Source organism: Panthera uncia (assembly GCF_023721935.1).
Source record: "Panthera uncia isolate 11264 chromosome C1 unlocalized genomic scaffold, Puncia_PCG_1.0 HiC_scaffold_4, whole genome shotgun sequence".
NCBI lineage: Eukaryota > Metazoa > Chordata > Mammalia > Carnivora > Felidae > Panthera > Panthera uncia.
The window spans coordinates 71,271,383-71,295,116 of record NW_026057585.1 but is presented as its reverse complement, the minus strand read 5'-3'; the positions used below and the strand labels follow the sequence as shown (position 1 = coordinate 71,295,116).

At 47.8% G+C, this 23,734-nt stretch overlaps 1 protein-coding gene across 1 annotated transcript; it reads left to right on the top strand.

The window, feature by feature from the left end:
• The first annotated feature begins 6,933 nt into the window (after positions 1-6,933).
• On the top strand, positions 6,934-21,999 carry MPL (MPL proto-oncogene, thrombopoietin receptor). Its single transcript, XM_049617318.1, has 12 exons — positions 6,934-7,080; positions 7,230-7,362; positions 7,669-7,847; positions 8,395-8,693; positions 9,087-9,249; positions 9,504-9,630; positions 13,951-14,129; positions 14,291-14,433; positions 16,057-16,216; positions 16,381-16,477; positions 18,592-18,679; positions 18,900-21,999. The coding sequence occupies exons 1-12, from the start codon at positions 7,002-7,004 to the stop codon at positions 19,293-19,295; spliced, it is 2,043 nt and encodes a 680-aa protein (XP_049473275.1). The 5' UTR covers positions 6,934-7,001; the 3' UTR covers positions 19,296-21,999.
• Positions 22,000-23,734: the final 1,735 nt, after the last annotated feature.

Genomic DNA, 23,734 nt, shown 5'->3' with positions numbered 1-23,734 from the left:
TGATCTCGAGGTTCCTGAGTTTGAGCCCCGTGTCAGGCTCTGTGCGGACAGCCTGGGATTATCTCACTCCCTTTCTCTCTGCCCCTCTGCCTCTCACAGTTTCTCTCTCTCTCTCTCTCTCTCTCTCTCTCTCTCTCTCCCTCTTTCAAAATAAATAAACTTAAAAAAATACATATGTCCGCACAAAAACTTGTACACAAATGTTTATAGAAACATATTCGTAATGCCAAAACGTGGAAAGAACTCAAATGGTTAATGACGGATAAACAAAATGTGGTCTATCCGCATGGTGGAGTATTATACAGCCATTAAAAGGGAATGATGTACTGACACATGCTACAACATGCGTGAGCCTTGGGAATACCATCTTCAGTAAAGAAGCTAGGCACAAAAGACCACATATTGCATTTTCTTGTATTTCACTCACAGGAAATGTCCAGAATAGGCAAATCTATAGAGGTAGAAAGTAGATGAGTGCCTGCTTAGGGCTGAGTAGGAGGGCAAGAGCTCAAAATTTCAGAGTTCTTCCTGAGGGGACAAAAAAGATCGGATCTAAAATTGACTATGGCTGCACATATATGTGAATACTAAATTCACAATTTAAGTGGATAGATTTATGGCATGTGAATTATATCTCCATAAAAGTGTTAAAGAAAGAAAGCGTGAAGGCAGGGAGATCAGTGATCAGTGAGTTCCAGTAGTGCAGGCAAGAGGTGGTGAGCCGGGGGGGTTGTGGGGGGCGGAGAAGGAATGCACAGGAGGAAGAATCAGGGGAGGGGGTTGACTATGGCAGGGAGGGGAAGGGAAGAATCTAGGATTACTGCCAAGCTTCTGTATAGATGACTGGGTTGATGGAGTTACCAGTCACTAAAAAAAAGCAGCAGCTAATGCTTACATGGTACTTACCTGCCAGGGGCTGTTCCGGGCACTTTGTACATATGAATTCCTTCAATCTTGAACAACCCTCTTAGGTAGGCACCACTGTTATCATCCCCATTTTACAGGAGAGAAAACAAGCTTGGAGACGGTAAGTAACTTAACCAAAGTCTGACAGCTAGGAAATAGCAGAGCTAGATTCAAACCTAGCTATTCTGATTTCAGGGTCTCTCTCTGAAGACGTAATGCTATGCTGCTTCTCTAGCACAGTGGAAAGGGGCCAGACTGGGGTAGAATACAACTTCCAAATTCAACAGATGCATTGATCGTATGCGGCATGCCCCGGGTCCCGGGTCCACATTTCCACTGTGGCCTCCTAGCAGCCAGAGCCCCTCTACAGACAAGGCGGCAATCTGCGGGACAGAGCACCCAGATTCTCAGCCTTGGCTGCCCACACCTGTTCGGGCTTCAGTCCTCACTGTTTCCCTCAGTGGTTGTATTCCTGCAGGGGACGGCCTGGGTTGGGCAGTGGGTGGAGCAAGAGACCAGCCCAGCAGCACAAACTTGTTTCCAGAGAAATAGTGGGAAAGGGAAGAGAAAAGGCCAAGGCACACCTCTCCAAGCCTCAGTAGGCAGACGGCTGGGGAAGGCCTCCCTGAGCACGTTATCCAAGGGGCCCCACTGCAGCCCATCCAGGCCACAAAAACGGAACTCCCGCCAGTCAGCCCTGAGTCATTCCCCCTTGGCCCCCCAAGGAAGGGGTGATTTCCTGCCTCGCCCTCCAGCCAGCTCAGGCTCCTCCCACCGGCTGTGGGTCCTCTTATCTCACCCAGGCCCTCTCCCAGGGCAGAGCCGGCCAACTAGGGGGCTGGCTGCAGGGGCTGGTCTGCCTGTTCCCACAGCAAGAAACGTGGACTCAGGGGTCAAAGAGAGCCCGGCAGGTCAGGAGCCAGGATGTCTCATGGAGGATGGAGGACAGAGGGCTGACCTGACCAGGTCCCCTGCAGCTCTCTCACTTGGGGTCACTGCGGGACAAATACTGGTCCTTTTCCATTTACCTGAAGTAAGCCTCTCTTGATGCCTGTTTTGAACTCAGCCTCCTGCTGCGGGAGAGACTCACACCAGGCCCTGTGCCGGGCACGTACTATTAAATAAATGAATGAGACAGAAGAAACAGTGGTCCTAATGAGAAGAAATGGTGGTCCTAATGAGAAGTGCCTCTGTAGTCTCTAAAAGAACAGGCTTTGGAATCAAACAGATCTGAATTCATATCTCAGCTCTGCCCCTTAAGAGTGACTTTGGACAACTCATTTAACCCATCTCAGCTTGCATTTTAGCTTCTGGAGAGTAAGGACGAGGGCCTGATAGAGTCATGGTGTGAAGAAATGAGACCGTGCAATAGCATGGTGCTGACAAATAGCTAGTGTTGATTAATACTAGGTGTTGATTAATGCTAAGATAGGGGGTGAGGGAGGAAGAGGCAGGTTCACTCCCAGCCAGCTTTTCCCCGGGAGGAGTGAGTTAGGAGGACAGTTCCCCTTTGGCAGGGTTCTCAGCTCATCTAGCTCAGATGGAGGCCCAGCACAGCTGTTCACATATAAAAGCAGCCCGACAGAGGCACAAAACTCTGGAGAGAGCCAGAGGAAGGAAAGATTGTTCATAGGCCACCCAAATGTCCTCAAGGCTGCCCTTTGGGACCACCTTTTCCATTTATATCCAGTTAGAACAGCTCAGTCACCATTCCACATCCTCAGGAAGTCCACACCCTCCTGTTTTTACTAGGACCCCTCCCATGGTTCACATCCTCAGGATCACCTCTCAACCTGAATTCTGCGGCTGCCGTCCTATTTCTCCACTCCACAGGTGTCATTTTCTCCCTTTGTTCCTAAAACACCATAAATTAAGGTTGTGTGTAGAGGACACTTTTGTTGAATGTTTTGAGGGTGTTCTAGGGATTCTGAGCATTCGCAGAGTAGGGAATAAACTTCAGACTGAGTATTAGTCATCACTGTTCTGGAACTTTCCTCCGACAGTCCTTCGACTGAAAATCTCACTGGTGAGGCTCTCTTCTCCTCAGGTTGCCGTCCTTCACTTCCTAGCACTCTTCCTTTTTCTCTGGAGTTACCACAATATGCTCCAAAATTCCCACCAATTTCATATTCAGCAAATTTAGCTCTCTCACTCCCTCTTATCAAGGCCATGCCCAAAGGCTCACTCAGTTGTTCATAATCACAAAAGAGCTGCAAGGCCTCTGGAAGGAATATGAATTTGCCTCTCTCTTTTTTAATTAGCCTTTCTCCTCTGTTACATATAGTTGGGGGATAAGAAAAGACTCCCAAGGAGTCATGACTTACGGTCAGTTCTTGAATCACAAAGAAAGTTCCAACAGGCTGAGAGATTGGAGGGTCCTTGTGTCTGGGGGAGCAAGGGACCAAATCCCTGTGGTGGAAAGGTGATTGGGTTTGGAAAATAGTGAAGAGAGCATTGTGGGGAAGAGATTCCAGGAAGGGGAAGATAAAAGGTACAAGGGCCTTTTATGTTCGAGCATCGAGAGAAGAGTCTTGATCCGAAGGACCCTGTGGAGCCATGAAAGGATTTTAAGCAGGGAAAGAATAAAAGCAAATTCGAGGTTCAGAAAAGGCACTGAATAAGGAGATTGGACCATTCACCAACTATCAGAATAGCAAATTTAAAACAACATCGACAAAGGTGTGGAGAAAATACAGTGCTCTGACCCACTGCTAGAACAATTGAACAAGTAGAACAATCATTTTGGAGAGAAGCTTGGTGATGCTGGGAAAGTGATGGAGAGATGGAGAATCCAGGGGCCTGGAGCTACCTATCCCAGACTGTCTCACTGGTGCTGGAAATCTTGGAAAAGGGGGATACAGGTATGGGATCATGAGCGCTATTTCTGTTCCCAGCTCACTATTCAGCGACATCATGTTAGCAGCTTGAAATTGGCCACGGCGGAATATTTGCACCAAAATAGCTGTAAATGCTACCAAACAGGGCTCCTTCCTGCCCCCAGAGAGTGGTTTAACAGCACCCTGCCACGTGAGCCCAGCCTCATCCAGCAACCCCTTAAATTCTCTGAGCAATGGCTACACAGAGATCAAATCCAGGCTTTTGTAAGCCGGGGTTTTGGCTTTATATCCCAACAGAAAAGCCTAGGCCTGCTGACCGGGGCCGGACCTTGAGGAGCCTACTGGAACCCTTTGGCCAAAGAACAGGCAAACCTAAGCAGTCTCCTTTCACCCAGGACTCTTCTAGTTCCTGCTCGATATTCTAAAGAAGCAAAGGACTGGGGAAGGCACCGGTGATGCCTAATACTGAGTCTGAAGTTTACTCCCTACTCTGTGAATGCTCAGCTGTGTGGAAACAGAGAAAAATGGACATGCGACAGAGACAGGTAGCTGGACCTCCTTTCATGCAGGAGCGCAAAGCCCCCATCTCGATCCTCAGATAAAGCCCCTTGTCTTGCGCATTCTACATCCTAAACCACTATTATACTGCCTCGCTGTAGAGGTCACAGACACAGTAAGGCTTGGATGCTGGAGTGAAGGAAGAATGAAGATTTGAGGACAACTTTCAGGTTCCAGGCTTAGATGCCAGGAGCCTAGGGTGAGATGCAGAACATAGGAAGGGAAAATCCAAAAGGGTGTATGGGAGTTAGAGATATTTGCATTTGGGACTTGGTGAGTTTACGTGAAGTGCCTATGGTACAACAAACAGAGGCATCCAATAAGTAACTGAGAATTCGAAGTTCAAGAGAGTGGTACAGTCTTGGGAGTAATTGGTCTGTAGATGGAATCGAAGCCATGAGATCACTCAGGGAAATAAAGGGCAAAGCAAGGACACCTGGGAAACAACAACATTTAAGAGAAAGAGTAAAGAAAGGAAGAAACTGGGAGAGAATGTTCCAGGGGTAGGAGGAAACCAGGAGAATGTGGTACATTGTAGAAGGCAAGGAAGGAGGAGAATATCAAATGTTGCAGAAAGGTTGAGTGTGATAAGGATTGAGAGGAGAGACACAATGAGGTTATTGTGGCTGGTTGAGAGTGAAGACAGTGGTAGGAGATAAGATTTAAGTAAGCTTGCCCACGTCAAAGCAGGACCTTGTATGCTGCTACAAGGTGTTTGGATGTTATCCTAAGCACAGTTGGAAATCATCAGAGGGTTTAAGCAGGGGAATGAAGAAGTTTGAATTGCATTTTAAACATCTCTCTCTGTCATGTGGAGGACTGGAGGACAGACGGCCCCCAGGTAAGAGGGAAGGCGGTAGGAAGTTACCGCAGTAGTCCAGGCTTGGACTAGCATGGTGGGAAGTGGTAACTAGTGTTCAGATTCACGGTACGTTTTGAAAGAATATTGAATAGGACTTACTAGTGAACTGAATGTAGGGTAAGAGAAAGATAGGAATCAAGGAGTATTGGGGTTTTTGGGTTTGGTCAATTGAGTAGACGGTGGTGCCATTTACAGAGGTGGGTAAGACTAGAGGAAAGAGAAACAAAATCACAGGCTTAGGGGTGGGAACCAGAATCAAGAGTTTTATTTTGGCCAACTTAAGTATAAGATGCCCATTAGACACACAAGTAGAGATGCCAAGTAGGTAGTTGGCAGTCCAACCTGGAGCCCAGAGGAAGTCACAGCTGGAAATACTACTTTTGAAGTCATCGGCATATACATAGCATCAAAGCATTGGGACCCTGTGAACATGAAAGATGTGTTTCCCCTCTCACTTGACCTAGAGGTTGGGTGGCCCTTGACTGGGGGCTGGGGAGGCATCCGAAGTCATCCCCATTGGACAGAGGAAGCTGGTCCTTGTAACCTGAGAGCTGGACAGGAACCAGAACAAACCTGGCCTCAGGGACTTCTTGCAGAGAAACAGTGCCAGAGAAACTAAGCCCTCACAGGAGGGCTAAAGGATTTCCATTTACTCCCTCCAACCCCCCACCCTGCCCCTCCCATCTCTCTATAAGTAACATTAATTCAGGAGGAGGAGAGAAAGGTGATATTGAGGCCACTTAGCCTGCAGAGCCAGCAACGGTAGCCCCAGAGGGGCTAAATATGGGAGTTAATGTGACCTGCACTCCCCTCTACCCCTGCAAGAGTCGAAGCTCCTGAGAGGTGGCATAAAAGCCACCCATAATTAGAGCAGTCCCTGCCTGGGCTTTGGACAAGGGATCATACCTACTCTCTTGCTACTGATGTGAAGAAGATAATCACAAGCTGAGCCACTGAGACCAGTGCTTCTCAAACTTAAATGTGTATTTGAATCATCTGGGGATTTTGGTAAAGTGCAGACTCTGTTTTAGTAGGTCCAGGGTGCGGCCTAAGATCCCACATATCTAACAAGCCCCCAGGTAATGCTGTTGCTGCTGGTCTACAGACCACACTTTGAGTAGCAAAGGACTAGAGGCAGCAGTGGAGACGACACACAATGGAGGGTGCACATCCAGTTTCAGGGAGAATGTGTGCACAAAGTTACAGAACCCATTAAAGTGGAAATAGCCACCATTTTGTTATGGTTGTGAGGCAGTCATTTCCCGGTGGATTTACACCTTCCAGTAGCGTGGTGTGGTCGTTAAGCACTTGGATTCTGAAGCTTGACCTCCTGAGCTTTACCTCTCAGTAGGTCTGTGATCTTGGGCAAATCTTTTAACTTCCCTGCATCTCAGTTTCCTCATCTCTATAATGGAAATAAGACTATTGTGAGGAGGAGCTGAGTCAATAGATATAAAGTCCTTAGCACGTAACAGCATAGTAAGTGCTCAGTAAATGTTGCTATTCTTGTTGATAATACGCCCTTCTATAACAGTTGACATAGAAACACACAGAGGCTTAGTCTCCTCCTGGTACACAGTCAAAAATGTAACCCCCATCTCCCTCCCAAAAGACCTGTATCTTCTCTTTCAAATTCCTCCTACCCTCCTGCCCACTCCCACTCTCCCTCCCCTGGCCCTTGGCCCCAGTGTGGTCTGGATGGGCCCCACAGGGGCAGGGACAGGGACAGGACGTGGGGCTGTATCTGACAGGAACCTGAGGGGCTGGCCCGGGAGGGGATTGGGGCCCGGCTTCCTGAGAGGAGGATGGGCTAAGGCAGGCACACAGTGCCGGAGAAGATGCCCTCCTGGGCCCTCCTGGTGGTCACCTCCTGCCTCCTCCTGGCCCCCCAAAACCTGGCACAAGTCAGCAGCCAAGGTGAGGTGTGTGGAGGGTGGAGACCACTTGTACCCAGGAAAAGGGAGCCCTGGGAGGGGTGCAAGGTAGGAGGCTCCCACTAGTCCCCTACCCTTGCCCATAAACATGCCTGGGAGGACCCAGGGCCCAACTCACCAGCTGTTCCTCAGATACCTCCTTGCTGGCCTCGGATTCAGAGCCCCTGAAATGTTTCTCTCAAACCTTTGAGGACCTCACTTGCTTCTGGGATGAGGAAGAAGCAGCACCCAATGGAACATACCAGCTGCTGTATGCTTATCCAGGGTATGTGCTGGGCTGTGCCACACTCCCCTGTATCTGTCCTGTACTTACCTCAGCCGAACCCAGCCCCTGTACCTTCCCTGCATTTGGCCCTATAAGGGGACATGCCCTCAGTAGCTACTTAAAGAACAGATGTGCTTTGGATAGTACCAGTTCAGCCCCTGCATAACCCCCAATCCCACTTATCCCAGGCACTGAGAAGAAAAATGACAGTAATGGAAATAGAAGTTGGTCTTGGGCCCAGACTTGGGTCCTCAGAGCCTGTCATGGTGGCCATGTAGGTAGAACAGACTTCTCCTACTCCCACAGGGAGAAGCCCCGTGCCTGCCCTCTTAGTTTTGAGAATGTGCTGCCCTTTGGAACTCGATACGTGTGCCAGTTTCCAGCCCAGGATGAAGTTCGCCTCTTCTTTCCACTGCACCTCTGGGTGAAGAATATGTTTCTGAACCAGACTGTGACCCAGCGGGTGCTCTTTGTGGATAGTGTGGGTAAGGGCCATCCTCCTGTCACTCTGGCCCCTCTATTTGATGCCCTCATCCAGCTCCTAGGATCAGACTGGTTGTGCTCTCTTGGGGCAACATGGATGCCCTTCATTACCAGATGCTAGAGGCACCTCAAGATCCCCTTATCATTCTTCCCAGACTTGGCATCCAAAACTAGACTTCATTTCACACCAGAGACAACCTGTGCCCCACCCCCCATCATTAACCTATTCATCTACTCATTCAACAGTTACAGACTACCTACTATGTGCCAGGCACTGTGCTAGGTGACAAGGATACAGAAATGAAGAGATCCCTGCTCTTGAGGAGCACTGAGTCTAACAAACCTGAAAAGAGGCCACTGTTCTAGTGATGAAAGGAGAAAGGATAAGGAGTTTCCTTGCCCTGGCTTCCAGGAGAGCAATGGTCTGTGATCCTCTAGAACCCAGGGGCTGCCTGCAATCCAGCTTCCAGCTCCTCCCTCTACAGTCCATGGGTTGAACCATAGACTGTGGCACTCAGAGAGTTCTGATGTACCCTGTCTTGCCCTCAGGCCTGCCAGCTCCCCCAAATATCATTAAGGCTGTGGGCGGGAGCCAACCAGGGGAACTTCAGATCAGCTGGGAGACCCCAGCTCCCGAAATCAGTGCTTTCCTGAGGCACGAACTCCGCTATGGCCCCAAGGATCCCAGGAATTCCAGTGCTCTCACAGTCATGCAGCTGCTGCCCACAGAAACCTGCTGTCCAGCTCTGCAGAGACTAAACCCAGCCCCAGCTCCGCACCAGCCTCCGTGTGCTCAGCCCATGATGCCCCAACAGGATCGACCAGAGCAGACCTCCCCAACTAGAGAAGTATCCTGGCCTTCTTCTGCCCTACCTCCTATCTCCTACCCCTAATCTTGCCCCAAGAAAGAACAGGCTGTACTTCAGGGATTCCAGATTGGGTTGGTCTTTGGGGAGTTAGTATGGGCGTGGGAACCATGTCTATTTAGGAATCTCCCACTTTGGGTCATTCATACCAACAAAATTGAGTGTTTCAGGCCTTTGAGGTCATGGGGCTTTCCCTAAAAGTTCTGAACACCACTTGAAACCCACCTACCTGGCCCCTAGTCTGTGTGCATATCTATCCAGTGGGGAACTGGGCATCTCTCAACAGGTACACTGTGGGGCTTCAAATGTAAGAGATGGAGGCTGTCTTGGTTGAGAGGCAGACCTAGATTCTGAGGCTGGGATTCTTCTCCCAAGGCTTCATCTCTGACAGTGATGAGTGGAAGCTGCCTCATCTCAGGGCTCCAGCCTGGTAAATCCTACAAGCTCCAGCTGCGCAGCCAACCTGACGGGGTCTCCCTCCATGGCTCCTGGGGATCCTGGTCCCTCCCCACAACTGTGGACCTGCCTGGAGATGCAGGTGAGTCGACAAAAGAATGGGAAGATGGGGAGGAGATGGAAAAGATCTCTAGAGAGGCCTGGACTGGAAATGGAAGCTCTGAGAGCCACGGTCCTTCCTGATGACCTCAAACTTGCCACTGGACAGAGTGTACTGTATTCAAGGAGAGAACAATGAATGAAAGTAAATATTCCAAGTTATGTGTGAAGATGATCTGGATGCTCTGTAGAGCGGGAATGTGTTGGCCCTGATGGGACTTCCTTCTGTTAACTTAGTGGAGATTGGACTGCAGTGCTTTACCTTGAACCTGAAGAATGTTACCTGTCAGTGGCAGCAACAAAACCACACTAGCTCCCAAGGCTTCTTCTACCACAGCAGGGCGCGGTGCTGTCCCGGAAACAGGTGAGAGCTGAACTGCTGATTGAGCTTGATGTAGTGAGAGAGAGACAATCACACAGAGAGAGATTGTTCGTGGTCCTCTTCACTCCCCTCCTTTATCCCAAAGCCAACTGGCCTCCACGCCCTAATCCTCGGATAGATACTTTACCTTCTTAATCTCCCTCCATCCCCACTGGAATGCCTTGGTTTCGTTCAGATTTAATCATGTCACCTGGACCACTGCAACTGCCTATTTTCTCATTCACCTGCAATTTACCCCTCATGCTGCTGACAGAGTGACCTTTGTTAAACTCAAACTTTGAATGGTCTCCCCTACTCAAATAGGTACTGCAGCCCTCCATTATCTATCAAATCCAATCAAAACCTCGCCTTCAAGAATTACCACCAAGCACCTCACTGATCTGTCACCCCTCCCATATCCAATCTAAAACCATGTCTTATTGATTTTACCTATTAAATATCTCTAGAATCTGCCTGCTTTTCATCACTGCCATTCCCCTAGCTCACTTGGGCTACCAGGAAGACTTATTAACTGGGCACCTCTTGAATCCTCCAAATCATTCTCCACATAGGAACTGCAGTGATTTTTTTTTTTTTTTTTTTTTTTTTTTTTAGAGAGAGAGAGAGAGAGAGAGCTGGAACAAGTGAGTAGGGGAGGGGGGCAGAGGGAGAGAGAGAATCTTAAACAGGCTCCTGAGCTAAAATCAAGAGTTGATCAGACATTCAACTAACTGAGCCACTCAGATGCCCCTGGAGTGATCTTTTAAAGTGCAAACATGAATATAACACTCTTGGCTTTAAAGTCTTCAATAGCTTCCCACTAATCTTGGGGAAGGAAGGAAGGAAGGAAGGAAGGAAGGAAGGAAGGAAGGAAGGAAGGAAGGAAGGAAGAAAGGAAGGAAAGATAAAGAACCCTATTGTGGCCTTATAAAGTACCGAAAGACTTAGCCCCTACCTATGCCTTCAGCTTCACCTTACATTATGCTGTCTTTTCCTCTCTGACTCTTTGGTCCCCTGCTATCTGCCATAGTCTCTCCTGCCTCTGGGTCTTTGCACTTGCTATCTACCCAGCTCTCCTGTCTTAACTTCTACTTACCCTTCAATTTTCTTTTTTTTTTTTTTTCTTTTTAAAAAAATTTTTTTTTCAACGTTTTTTATTTATTTTTGGGACAGAGAGAGACAGAGCATGAACGGGGGAGGGGCAGAGAGAGAGGGAGACACAGAATCGGAAACAGGCTCCAGGCTCCGAGCCATCAGCCCAGAGCCTGACGCGGGGCTCGAACTCACGGACCGCGAGATCGTGACCTGGCTGAAGTCGGACGCTTAACCGACTGCGCCACCCAGGCGCCCCTACCCTTCAATTTTCAAGTCAAATGTCACCTCCTCAGGGAACCCTCCCCTGATCCTCCCCATTGGGTCCAATTATACATACTTATTGTACCATACACCTCTCCTTCTTAAGTACTTATCATAGTTACAATTTTACATTCATACTTTATGGAGTTATTTGACCGACATTATCACTCTTTCTCAGAACTCCAATTGAGAAAGGCTGATCTTGACTATACATGATCCCTAAGGGCAAAGTCAATGTCTGCTTTTACTCACCAATGTATTCTCACCTACCACAGTGCCTAGAACATAGAGGGTACTCAGTAAACAAATGTTAAATTAATGAATACTGAAAAGAACCACCATTAACAGCTTTAATGTATTCTTCCAGTTTTTCTATGTACTTAAACATGTCTATACACAACATTTAATTTTCAATATAAGTTGGATCCCATTATATTTGTGGTTTGCTAACTTACTTTCTTTACTTAAAAATATGTCTTGGAGGGGCGCCTGGGTGGCTCAGTTGCTTAAGCATCCAACTTCAGCTCAGGTCACGATCTCACAATTCATGAGTTCAAGCCCCACATTGGGCTCTGTGCTGACAGCGCAGAGCCTGCTTGGGATTCTCTCTCTCTCTCTCTCTCTCTCTCTCTCTGCCCCTCCCTCGCTCATGCTGTGTGTGTGTCTCTCTCTCAAAGATGAATAAACATTAAAAAAATTTTAGTATGTCTTGGAGCCCATTACAAAAAGATGTAACTCATTCTTTTAAATAACTGCACAGATTTCCATAGTCGAGAAGTGCCATGAATGGATTAAAGAGGAGCAAAACTGAAGTCATCATTTCTTCTACCAAAAGCTGCTCCTCCTTCTTTGTCCTCCACCCTACCATCAACTTGGTTTTTCAGGCCTGAAACATGGGAATCACTCTGGACTTCTGCCATTTCCCCACCCTCCAGATCCAATCAGAAATGGTCTTATTTCTACCTCTTCAGTAGCCCCTCAATCCATATATTTTACTCCACCCCCATTGTCACAACCCCAGTTCAGGTCCTCATCACCTCATACATGGAAACCATAAAAGTGTCCTAATAGATTTCCCTGCTTCTAGTCTGCCCTCACGAATTCTTTCCTACAACCTGCAGTTACAGTGATCTTCCCAAAGTACAATGCTAATTATGACAATTTTTCAGTTTAAAAGTCTTAAATGTCTCCATAATCACTGTAAGATTAAGCTCAAGCTCCTTACAAAGGTCATAAGGCCATCTATGACCTTAGTCTGCCCTCTCCCATTTACCACTCGCCACCAGGCCCTCTAAGCTAAGAGCATTCTGCACACTTCTAATTTCCCCCAAAGCACTATATCTCTTATCTGTGCACAAGCATGTGCCTCGTATGTCTCTTTGTCCCCTCTGCCTATCCTATTTACAGTCCAAGATGCAGTCTAAGCACTGCCTTGTCCAGGAAGTATTCTCTGACCCTCCCTGTCTGGGTTAGATTATCCTCCTTGATATGCCCCCCCCAACCAGCCAGTGCACACCACAGAAAAATACCATCTGTCTGTTTTTCTGCCTCTTCCACTGGAATGAGAGCTCCTTGATTATTCCTCTATGTATTCATAGTGCCCAGCACAGTGCCTGGCACATGGTATCAATTATTTGCTGAATAAAGAAGTAAACATATAAATATATTAATAAATAATTTTAGTAACAGCTAGCCATTTAGGCATTATAATCAGGAAGGAGACATGATTCACTTGTGCCATAAACGGTTATTGAGGGTGACTATGTGGCAGGCATTGGAATAGAGTAACAAATGAAACAGAAAAGTTTCCACAATGTTGGGGCTTACATTTTAGTCAGGGGGAAAGGAAGGAGTGACAAAGAAGTAAAGAAATCAAGAAACAAGGTTATATGGTAGAGACTAAGTGGGGTGGGGGGTGGGTGCTAATCTAGACTTTATGGTCTAGAGAACCTAGAGACCACACCTAAGTGGCAAAAAAGAATGAGTCACATGAAGACCTAGAGTCAGAGCAACCCAGGGCAAGGTGAAGTGCAAAGGCAGTACATGTGGCATATCCATAGCACAGAAAGAAGGCCCATGTGGATGAAGGGTGGTAAACGGGTGTGAGAATTATAGGAGAATGGCCAGGTAGGGAAGAGTTAAATCATATAGGGCCCTGTGGTCCCCGGTATGGAGTTTGGATTCAAGGTGGGACAGAGAGCCATTGAAGGATTTTAAGCAGAAGAGTGACGTGATGTGATTTTCATTTTAAAAAGATAGGTTTCTCTGTGAAATTATAAAGAAGTACAGACAGAAGCAGAGTCACCAGTTAGAACTTTGCCTTAATCCAGGCAGGAGACAGAGGTAGTTCATCTCACGTGGCAGTGTTAAAGATTTCAGTAAGTGGACAGATTTGTGATATATGCTGGACATTAGCAGATCAACACTTGGGAAGCAAATTCTGGTAGCTATGTGGAGAACAAACTGAAAGGAGTGGACAATGAAGGCAGTAAAGCCAGTTGGGGAGGATGTTGTAATAATGTTATAGTAAACTAATATATAGAGGTGACTAACAGAGCTGCTGTACAACAGATTAAAAACATAAGTATGTTTCCACCAGACAGATGAAGTCTCTTTGAAACAATCCAGTGAAGTAGGTGTTATTAATCCATTTTATCGATGAAGAAATGGAAGCAAAGATCAATCAAACAATCTACCAGAGTTGTATACCAATAAGCCAAGACATGAACTCTATAGCTCATGCTATTTTCATGTATCATCTAGCTCTTTCCCTAAGAGTTAGAGGCTGGACACCAAAGTAAAATTCAGAAAACAAAACACCATGGCAGGAAGACAGAGAAAGGTCTGGAAGCTGAGGGAGGAGTCACATTATGGTCCCTACATGCCATATCCCCTGTGGGATGGGAATTATCAGGATTAGTCTCTGATGCAGGCCTGATTCAATAACTCTATGGGGATGATTCTTAGGGACCCCATCTGGGAGAAGTGTGAAGAGGAGAAAAATCCAGGATTACAGCCCTCCCAGTTCTCTCGCTGCCACTTCAAGTCACGAAATGACAGTGTTATTCACATCCTTGTGGAGGTGACCACAGCCCAGGGTGCTGTTCACAGCTACTTGGGCTCCCCTTTCTGGATCCGCCAGGCTGGTAAGAACTTTCTTCCCTTCTCCTCCCACATAGTTCCTGCCCCGACCACTCCTGACCCCTTGCCCAGCATCACCAGTTCTGGTACTTCTGACCCATGGCCCTGGTGGCATGATATCTCATGCACAGAAGGGCTTAGGCCAGTCCTGCTGGCATCCCTGTAGTGCTCATCCCCACTCCAAACTTGCACTGGAGGGAGGTCTCCAGCGGGCAGCTGGAATTGGAATGGCAACACCCATCATCGTGGGGAGCCCGAGAGACCTGCTATCAGCTCCGATACACAGGAGAAGGCCATCAAGACTGGAAGGTACGATCGAGGGGAAAATGCCCACAGACGTCACTACACACGGTATTCCTGAGTTTTATTGGATCTGTTATCAAGAGTGAAGGTGTCCATGTATCTATGTCTGGGTTTGTAGATCTATGTTTATCTGATTCAACTGGTATCTTAATCTCTCTTTGACATTTGATACTGTTGACTACTGCCATTTAAAATTTTGCCTTCCCTTTGCCTTTGGGATCAGTTTCTCCGGATTCTCATACTATTTCTCTGGCTGAACCATCTCACTCTTTCCTGCTTTTATTCTCATTAACCACACATATATACAACTTCTTACCAGACAGCTCTACATAAAAGCCCCCAGGGGCATTTCAGACCCAGTATATCCAAAACTAAACTCATCTTCCTCCCCAAGCTTATTTTGCCTTTTTATTGAGGTATAAGTTACATTCAGTAAAGTACACAGATCTTAAATATACAATTAATTTGTACATGTATACACCCATGTAACTATTACCCACATCAAGATAAAGGTTATTTCTAGCATCCCAGAAGCTCCTTGTGCCCCTTACAGTCACACACACCCCCAAGGGAACTACTATTTTGACACCACTACTATTTTGATAAGTTTTCGCTGTTGTTGAACTTAACAAAATGGAACCATACAGTATTTCATCCTCAAACTTACTTCTCTGTTCCCTATCTGACAATGGCACTACCACTTACCCAGTTATCCAAGCCTGGAGTCGTACTGGACTCTTCTTCCTTTTCCCTTGTCCCTTCCCTCCATTTATCAACAAGTAAGTTGAGTTTTTTGTACCGACAGTCCTCACATCCCTACTACCACTGCCTTCGCCTCATCTTTGACCACCCAGCCTGGCCCTCCATGCTCTTAGCACACAGAACTACTCTGTAACCCCCAACCAAGCAACTCAGGCAGCCTGACATGCTTCTTCATGTTCCTATAGTCCCCTACTTATATCATCATTATAGCACTAATTACTTGTAATAATTTACTGGTTTGCATGTCTTCCTCATTAGACTTGTGAGAAACCATGTTTCATTCATCCTTTTCCCCAGTGCCCAGCCCAGCACTTGGCATATCACCAGCAGTTCCTAAGTGTTCGCCACATGATTGCTAGTCTCCCTGCCTGTCCACACGACGCTTGTTCTCTCTGTTTGGAATCTGTCCTTGTGCCCCCAGCACCTAGCATCCGCTCCTGGATGCGTGTTACTTGTGAACAATCTGTGTGGCCCTGAGTATCTGAATGTGCCCGGGGTTTCCATCGCCCGACCTGGACCCTGGTGAGCACCTCTGGCGGGATGTCCGCGTGTCCTGGTCAGTGTGTGCGTGCTTTGGGGTCAGGATGAGTAGTTAGTTCTCCGTGCAACGAGGTCTGTGTGCCAGCGTGTGTGTCGGGGCGCGTCTAAGGCCTGGCGTGCCTGGGGAGGGCGAGACCGCTGTCAGGGAGAGGCTCTCCGCCAGGATGCATGTTTTCTGTCAAGGAGGCTCGTTGAGGGGAGGGAGGGAGATCCCCGAAGATTCAAAGCTGTACGCTTCTGGCCAAAAGGATGCCAGGCTCTCGAGGCCGCGACGCCGGCAGGCCGCCGCCCGGGGCCTGCCCACCGGCTCCTTCCCCCTCCGCGCAGGTGCTGGAGCCGCCTCTCGGCGCCCGGGGAGAGACCCTGGAGCTGCGCCCGCGCTCCCGCTACCGCTTACAGCTCCGCGCCAGGCTCCACGGCCCCACCTACCAAGGCCCCTGGAGCGCCTGGTCAGATCCAGTGAGCGTAGACACTGCCTCCGAGACTGGTGAGGGCCCGGCCGGGGCAAGGCGCTCTGCGTCTGCGCTACTGGAGGGGCGCTGGCGCAGCGAGGGGCGGGCCGTGAGGGGCGGGGCCGGGGTGGGGTCTGGCCGGCCTGGGGGCGGGGCTCCAGCCTGGGGCGGCAGAGGTCTGACTGGTTTCGTCCCTTAGCCTGGATCTCCTTGGTGACCGCTCTGCTCGTGGTGCTGGGCCTCAGCACCCTCCTGGGCCTGCTGCTGCTGAGGTGGCAGTTTCCTGCGCACTACAGGTACCGCCCCGGTCACGCGGGAGACGGGACCGTGGTCCGGGTGGGGCCAGAAGCCTCTAAACAAGCATCCCAGGGTTTCTCAATGACACCCGCCCTCCCGAGGACCGCAGGGCCACACCTGTGGCTTCAGCCACCTCCGGCACGTCTCCCCTGGGAGTCGCACCGCCTGCTTACACTCTAACATGCCCGCTATCCTGGACACCTCAAACAACCCCACCTCCTGGCTCCTCATCTCAGCAACAAGGCTTCTGTCTGTCCACCCATCGCTCAGACCAGAACACTGGACACCTCCCTCCCCTTTATCTAGTCTGGCCTGGTCTGGTCATTCCACCTCCTAAACCTCCCTCAAATAGTGGCCCCCTTTTTCTAGCCCTACAGACACTACCGGGCTCACTGAAACAGAACCTCTTCTCCCTCCAATCTAGCCTCTCACAGCCACCCAAATAGTCTCTTTAAAATGCACACATGGATTGGCTACTCTCCTACTTAAGTCTCATGACTAGCTCCCCAGGGTAGAGTCCAGACTCTGGAATGACAAGCAAGGCTCTGTAAAATCTGGCCCCTGCCAGAATTTGCACCCCCTCACCCCCACACTGTGCTTCAGCCTTGCCAAACTGTTGGTGATTTCCTCCACAAATCAAGTGGTTTTACTTCTCAGTGCAGGGGATATGATGTCCCCTCTGCCAGGAATACCCTCCCTGGATGACTAATACCCTTTTACCTTTAAATAACTTTCTCCACCAACTCCTAGAAAACTTTCCTAACCCTAGCCTCTTGGCTACTCTCTTTGTGCCCAGTACAGACTTCTATCACAGTACCAGTAGCATTTTACGGTATTTATTTCTTTATATGTCTTCCCTCTACCTTGCTTGGTCATCTTTAAATCCTCAGCACAAAGCCTGCCAAATAGCACATCCTTAAATAAATATTATTAATGACTTGTTTATATGGGAAGACTAAGGCTGAGAAGAAATGCCATTGGAAGTTATAAACAACTAAAGAGAGAGAAAACAAACAAAAACATTAGGATAGCATCCTTACGCTTCAGTCCCTCCATTGGTAACATCTCTTGGTTCTTGAAGGCCTAGCTCAAAAGACAAGTCCTCCAAGCAGCCTCTTTTGGTGACCCTAGGCTAGGTTAGATGTCCCTCCTCTGTGCTCCCATCTCTCCTTGAACATACATGTCTTTCTTTGAATTTTTAATCCACTCATATGTATGAGCAGACCAGATTGTAGCCTCTATGCAGGTAATCAGACCCAACAAAAAAATTGGGGGAGAGGAGGAAGGTGATGCTGCTGAACCAGGCATACTCAGTTCCTTGTCCCCAGTTTGCCAGATAAATCACTCCTCCCCTTGGAGAGATACGAATGAGGTAGCAAAAGAAGCCTGAAATGTTCAGCTAAAGTCTTTCCATGTGGAAATATGAGCCGAAAGAATTGGAGGTTCCCCCAACATACCTTAATCCATACTCTTCCCAGAGAGACCACCTTCCCCAGTGACTTAGTAATAAACCCCTCTGGTTCTCTTCATTCACCCATTCAGCTAATTTTTTGAGCACCTACTCTGGGCCAGATAGTGTTCTATACCCTGGAGGACTGAGCAAATAGACAAACTCTTTGTGCTCATGGAGTTTATATTTTAGTGGAGTGAGACAGACACCGCCCCCCCCCCCGGCAAAATGTGTAATAATATAATACATATACAATAAGTGCTATAAAGAAAAATAAAGCAGAGCGGGAAATAGGGATGGGGAAGGGAGGTGATAGTATTTTAGACATGGCAGTCAGAGAAGGCCTCTCTGACAGGATGACATTTGAGCAGAGGCCCAAATGAAATGAGGAAACAAATCAAGAGGCAGAGAAAATGGCAAGTACAAAGGCGCTGAAGCAGGGGTGTTTGAGGATACTCAAACCCCTTTTTTGAAACTCCCCACCACTGACTGCCCTTCCCTCCTTTTCACCTATGCTCCTCTACCTTCCTTTATTGCCTTGACTACACTCTTACCTCTCCGAGCCTTACTCCCTGATCTCAGCTGCACGCCCACCTCAGTGGTCTCCTCCTCCCTCCTAATTCACTCCTGTAACTCAGTCTCCTTCTCTTCCTTCTCCCCAAGGAGTCTGAAGCATGCCCTGTGGCCCTCACTTCCAGACCTGCACCGGGTCCTAGCCCAGTACCTTAGGGATACTGCAGCACTGAGTCCAGTGAGTGCATTCCCTTCCACCCTCCCCACCACCAGCCCTGCCTGCACCCGGACCCTTTCCCCACGTACGCTTTTCCAAGACCCCTGCCCACCAGCATACCATCCCTAAGCTCTACCCCCAGCCTAACCCTCCTTCCTGCACAATCCAGGTCTTCCCCCCCCAGGACCTGCTCTAATCTGGACTCCTTCCCCCCCCCCCCCCCCCCGCCCATCTCTCCCAGCCCAAGACTGCAGTCTCAGATGCCTGTGAGGAAGTGGAACCCAGCCCCCTTGAAATTCTACCCAAGTCCTCAGAGAAGACTCCCGTGGCCCTGTGTTCCTCCCAGGCCCAGATGGACTACCGAAGACTGCCTCCTTCTTGCCTGGGGACCATGCCTCTGTCTGTGTGCCCACCAATGGCTGAGATGGGGTCTTATTGTACCACTCACATTGCCAACCATTCCTACTTACCTCTAAGCTGCTGGCAGGCCCCTCTCTCCCAGTACCCTGGACAGATCCAAACCCACCAGACCTCTTTTCCCAACCTCCCTACCCACTCCAACCCCACAACACAAACCTCTCAGACCTCACGTCCATCCCCCTCTGTCTGTCCTCATAGTTGGGCTCCACGACACTGACCACTGATGACGACCTTTGGTACTGCTGCTGACATAAAGCCAGGACCCTCGCTTCTCACGCCAGGCTCATTTGACCAAGCTGTTCTAATTTTCACCCGTTTTCTCTCTCCTCTCTAATGCTGGACTCCTTGAAAAGACATCTCCACATCCCCACTTCCCATTTGCTCTTCAGACTAGTTAGTTCCCCTACTTTGCTAAGGAAACTACCCAGGCAGAGTTCACTTCAAACTATGAAATTGCAAGATCAAGTAGGATCTTATCAGTCCTCAATTTATTTGATCTCTCTGTGGCATCTGTCATGGTAGCTACTCATTTCCCCTTTAAATTCTCTCCTACCTTGGCTTCCATAATATTGCCATCTCTCCTGGCTCTGAGTATAGGAGTAGTGAAAGCATAAACTCTGGAATCAGAACTGGGTTCAATTCCTCTCTTACCCACTTGTTAGCTGTGTGACCTTGGGCACATAACTTAAAGTCTTTGAGCCTTGGTTTCTTGTTTATTAAAATAGGGATAACGACAGAACCTCACAGACTTGTGAAGAGAATTGAGATAACCCAAATACAGCACAATGCCTAGGACATAGTAAGTGTTTAATATATCTGAACTATTGTAATTATTCCTTCCTATTATTCTCTTATCCAGGCATGTTTTCCACCCCTTAATTATTATAGTTCTTCAAGAGTCTATTGATTTTCCTATAAGCTGATCATTCCAAAGTTCTTATCTGCAGCCCTGACTTCTACTACAGTACCTGTGATGCTTTATGCAAGTGACTGTTTACATGTTTGTCTCCCACTACTAGATTGTGAGCTCCTTGAAGGCAAGCAATGTGATTTATTTGTCTTTTCCCCCCAGCACCTAGAGCAGTGCTTGGCGCATGGGAGTAGGCCTTCAATAAATGTTTTCTAAATGAAGAAAATCTTTCTGGACAATGCCCCCTTAACCTCATGCCAAGCTCCCTCATTCTCTAAGCCATTCATTTTCAGCAGTAAATGTGCTTAGGCCATTCTGTTTATAGATTCCCCTGACTCATTCAAATTCACAAATAAATGGTATTTTTTGCTGGCTCCAAACATACCCACTGTATTAGTCAGGGTCTTGGCAGAAAGAGTACACTCGAACTGGGCATCTTGATGAGTTTAATAAAGGCCATAGTTATAAAGATAAGGCAGGATTTAGGAAAACCATCAAGGACTAGTGCAGCACCCGAGCCCTAGCAATAACTGGGAGCTGGTACCACCCCTAGGCATCAAGGGGTAAGGGGGGAGTGTGGTTACCAGATAGTGAGAGAGTAGCTCTAAGAGAGGGCTGCCTGACAGGAGCAGTGGCCTTTGGTAGAAAGATACAACCAACCTGTAGGGACATGGCAGGGAGGGAGCCGGGAATAAATAGCTCATGCTCACTCTACCCCCATCCTCTGTTCTCCTCTGTATTAGTTTGCTAGCACTGCTGTAACAAAGTACCACAAAGTTGGTGGCTTAAACAACAGAAATGTATTGTCTCACGGTTCTGGAGCCTGGAAGTTCAGGGTGTCATTAGGGTTGGTTCCTTCCAAGAGCTGTGAGGAACAATCTGTTCCGGGTCTCTCCCCTAGCTTCTGGTGGGTTTCCTGGCAATCTTGGTGTTCCTCGGCTTCTAGAAGCATCACCCCCAACTCTGTCTTTATCTTCACATGGCATTCTCCTGTGTGTATCTGTGTCTAAGCTTCCCCATTTTATAAGGACACCAGTTTCACTGGATTAGGGCCCACTGAAACAACCTCATCTTAACTAATTATATCTGCAATGATCCCTATTTCCAAATAAGGTTCCACTCTGGAGTATTGGGGTTAGGAATTCAACATATGAATTGGTGGGGGGTGGGGAGACGCAATTTAATCCATAGTATCCTCCCATTTGTGGAACCCAAACAGAAACCAAAGCCCAAGGTAATCCATTGAGGTAAGCCATATAAATCAGCCTCACAGGGTACAGCGCATGGTAGATAGGGACAAAGAGTGGGTCTGAATGGGACAAATGGATGACATCCAGTATACTTGTTTTCCAGAATTCCTTCCACTAGCTATGGTCAAGGCTCCAACTCTATTCCTAGGGACTCAAGACTAAGATTAGAGCCAAACCACTAAACTTCTCACCTTTACACCCACTCAGCCATCATGTCCTCACCACTTTTACTTCCTAGGGTCCATCTCCTCCATCTCTACTGAGCTATTGCTACAGCCTTCCAACTAATATCTCTGCCTCCAGTATCTCTCCTTAAACCCAACCTGTATGTTACCTCCAGACTGACTTTCCTATTCATCCCACTCCATACCTCTAAATCTTTAGCTTCACTCTTCAGAACCTGATCTCCTCCTCTTCTAGTGTTTCCCTACATTAGGATTAAAAGTGTTAACACAACGCAAAGCACATAGTAAATACTCAGTGTTTATTGAGCTATTTTTATTATCCCAACTGGGCTCTTCTACCCCCTGGATGTCACCAAATTTTATTCCTTCCATACCCTTTGCTTTCCTAGATTCAAGTCCTTCAGGTGGGAGTTCCCCCATCTAATCAGCAACTTGGCCTCTAATTATCCTTCTTTAAAGCCTTGTTCTCCTTCCTTCCAGCCTAAGACTAGTGCAGTACCCCAGCACTAGCAATGGTGGGGAGTGGGACTACCCCTAGGCATCAAGGAGGGGGGGGAGGGGAGTGTGGTTACTAGATTGTGAGAGAGTAGCTCTAAGAGAGGGCTGCCTGACAGGAGCAGTGACCTTTGGTAGACTAGAAAGCCTTCTTTCTTTCCTAGACTGGAAAGCTCCCTGTGTTTTCTATCCCACTTCTTCCTGGGTAAGGTAACCCAGGCACCTTGTTCTATCAGCTGGCCCTTGCCTGACTTCTTTCACCTTCCTTGGCTCTTTTGCCTTCACCTTCAAATATGCATAGGCCTGTTGGTACTGGTTCCCTCAAGTTCCCATGCTCTGCCCCTTTCTCAGTCCCAAATTTCTCACATAAGTATCCCATGCTTGCTGCCTCTACTCTGTCCCCACCCCCACCCTTCTTTCTGCTGCCCCTTCCCCAAGTATGCATTCTTCTGATCCAGCTCTCTCCCAGGTCACTGATGACTTATATGTCAGTGGCCAAATCTGGCCTTTTCTGTCATGATTCTTCTTGACCATTTTGCATATATGAAATTCCTCCCCCTTGAAGGTCCATGTCAGTATAATCTCCACTGGCTTCTTTCATTCTTTTATTTTAAAATGTATGAATTCCCCAAGTTTGTCCCCTTACTTACCCTTTCCTTTTTCTCTACAGTTTCCCTTACTCCAGAAGCTTGCTGGCCCTGTCCTGCATTCAGATATGTTTTGTTTGGCCCTTCCCTATACAGAAACTCACTGATTCCACAATGCCCAGCAGATAGAGTTCAAACTCCTTAGCTTCACATTTGAGGCCCTGACCAGCCTGACTCTAGATAACCTTTTCTCTGGGTTTCAGGGGCTCCCAGTTGCCAACCCCAAGTCGTCTAGGTAATTGGAAATAAACAACAACAAACAGGAATGCTTCAAAGTCAAAGATAATAACGATAGTAAGTTTGGGCTAAGAGCCCTAGATTTTTCTCTATCATCATCAGAGTTAATCTAAGGTAATGATTGAAAACATGATTTTTCTAGCCTCTCTCTGGGACAGTATAGCATTTGGTTAGGAGTGCAGGGGCTAGCCAGATAGTTTGGCTCCACTATTTATTTTGGGCTATATGCCTTTGAGCACATTTCTAACCTTTTTCTGACCCAGTTTCTTTCTCTATCAAAAGGAGATAGAGTATCTGCCCTATGGGATTAAGGATTAAGCTCAATAATGTGTGTAAACTGTTTAAACACAGTCGTTAGTAGATGGCCAATAAATGGTACCCATTATTATCTTTATTATTGCTGCTTCACCTCTAAGCACATTCGCACAATTCATTCAAGTCATTATTAGCAGATTTGACTGAATGGGAGTCAAACCTGGCTTCCCACAAACTGTGTGGTCACAGGCAAATCCCTTCCCTGGGCCTTGGGTTTTTCCATCTGTAAAATAGGGGTATGTTGCCAGAATGGGGAGGATGCACCACGCACAAGTTAGCCTAGTGGATCTTCAAAATTCCTGACACCTCTAAAGCCCCATGGGGGTAAAGCCACAATGTCTTTCAGAAGGCAGTTCAATCCTATCTCCAGACAGGCAAGTCTGAATCCTGATCTTTTTTCTTAACCTTAAAGAATTCATCCCTTTTTCAGCTTCATTTTCCCTGTTTGTAAAACAACAACAAAACAGTTTTTTAAAACTAACACACGTGGGGCGCCTGGGTGGCTCAGTCAGTTGAGAGTCTGGCTCAGGTCAAGATCCCAGGGTCTACGGATAGAGCCCCACATCCGGTTCCCTCAGAGAAACCCTGTTTAGGATTCTCTCTCTCCCTCTCCCTCT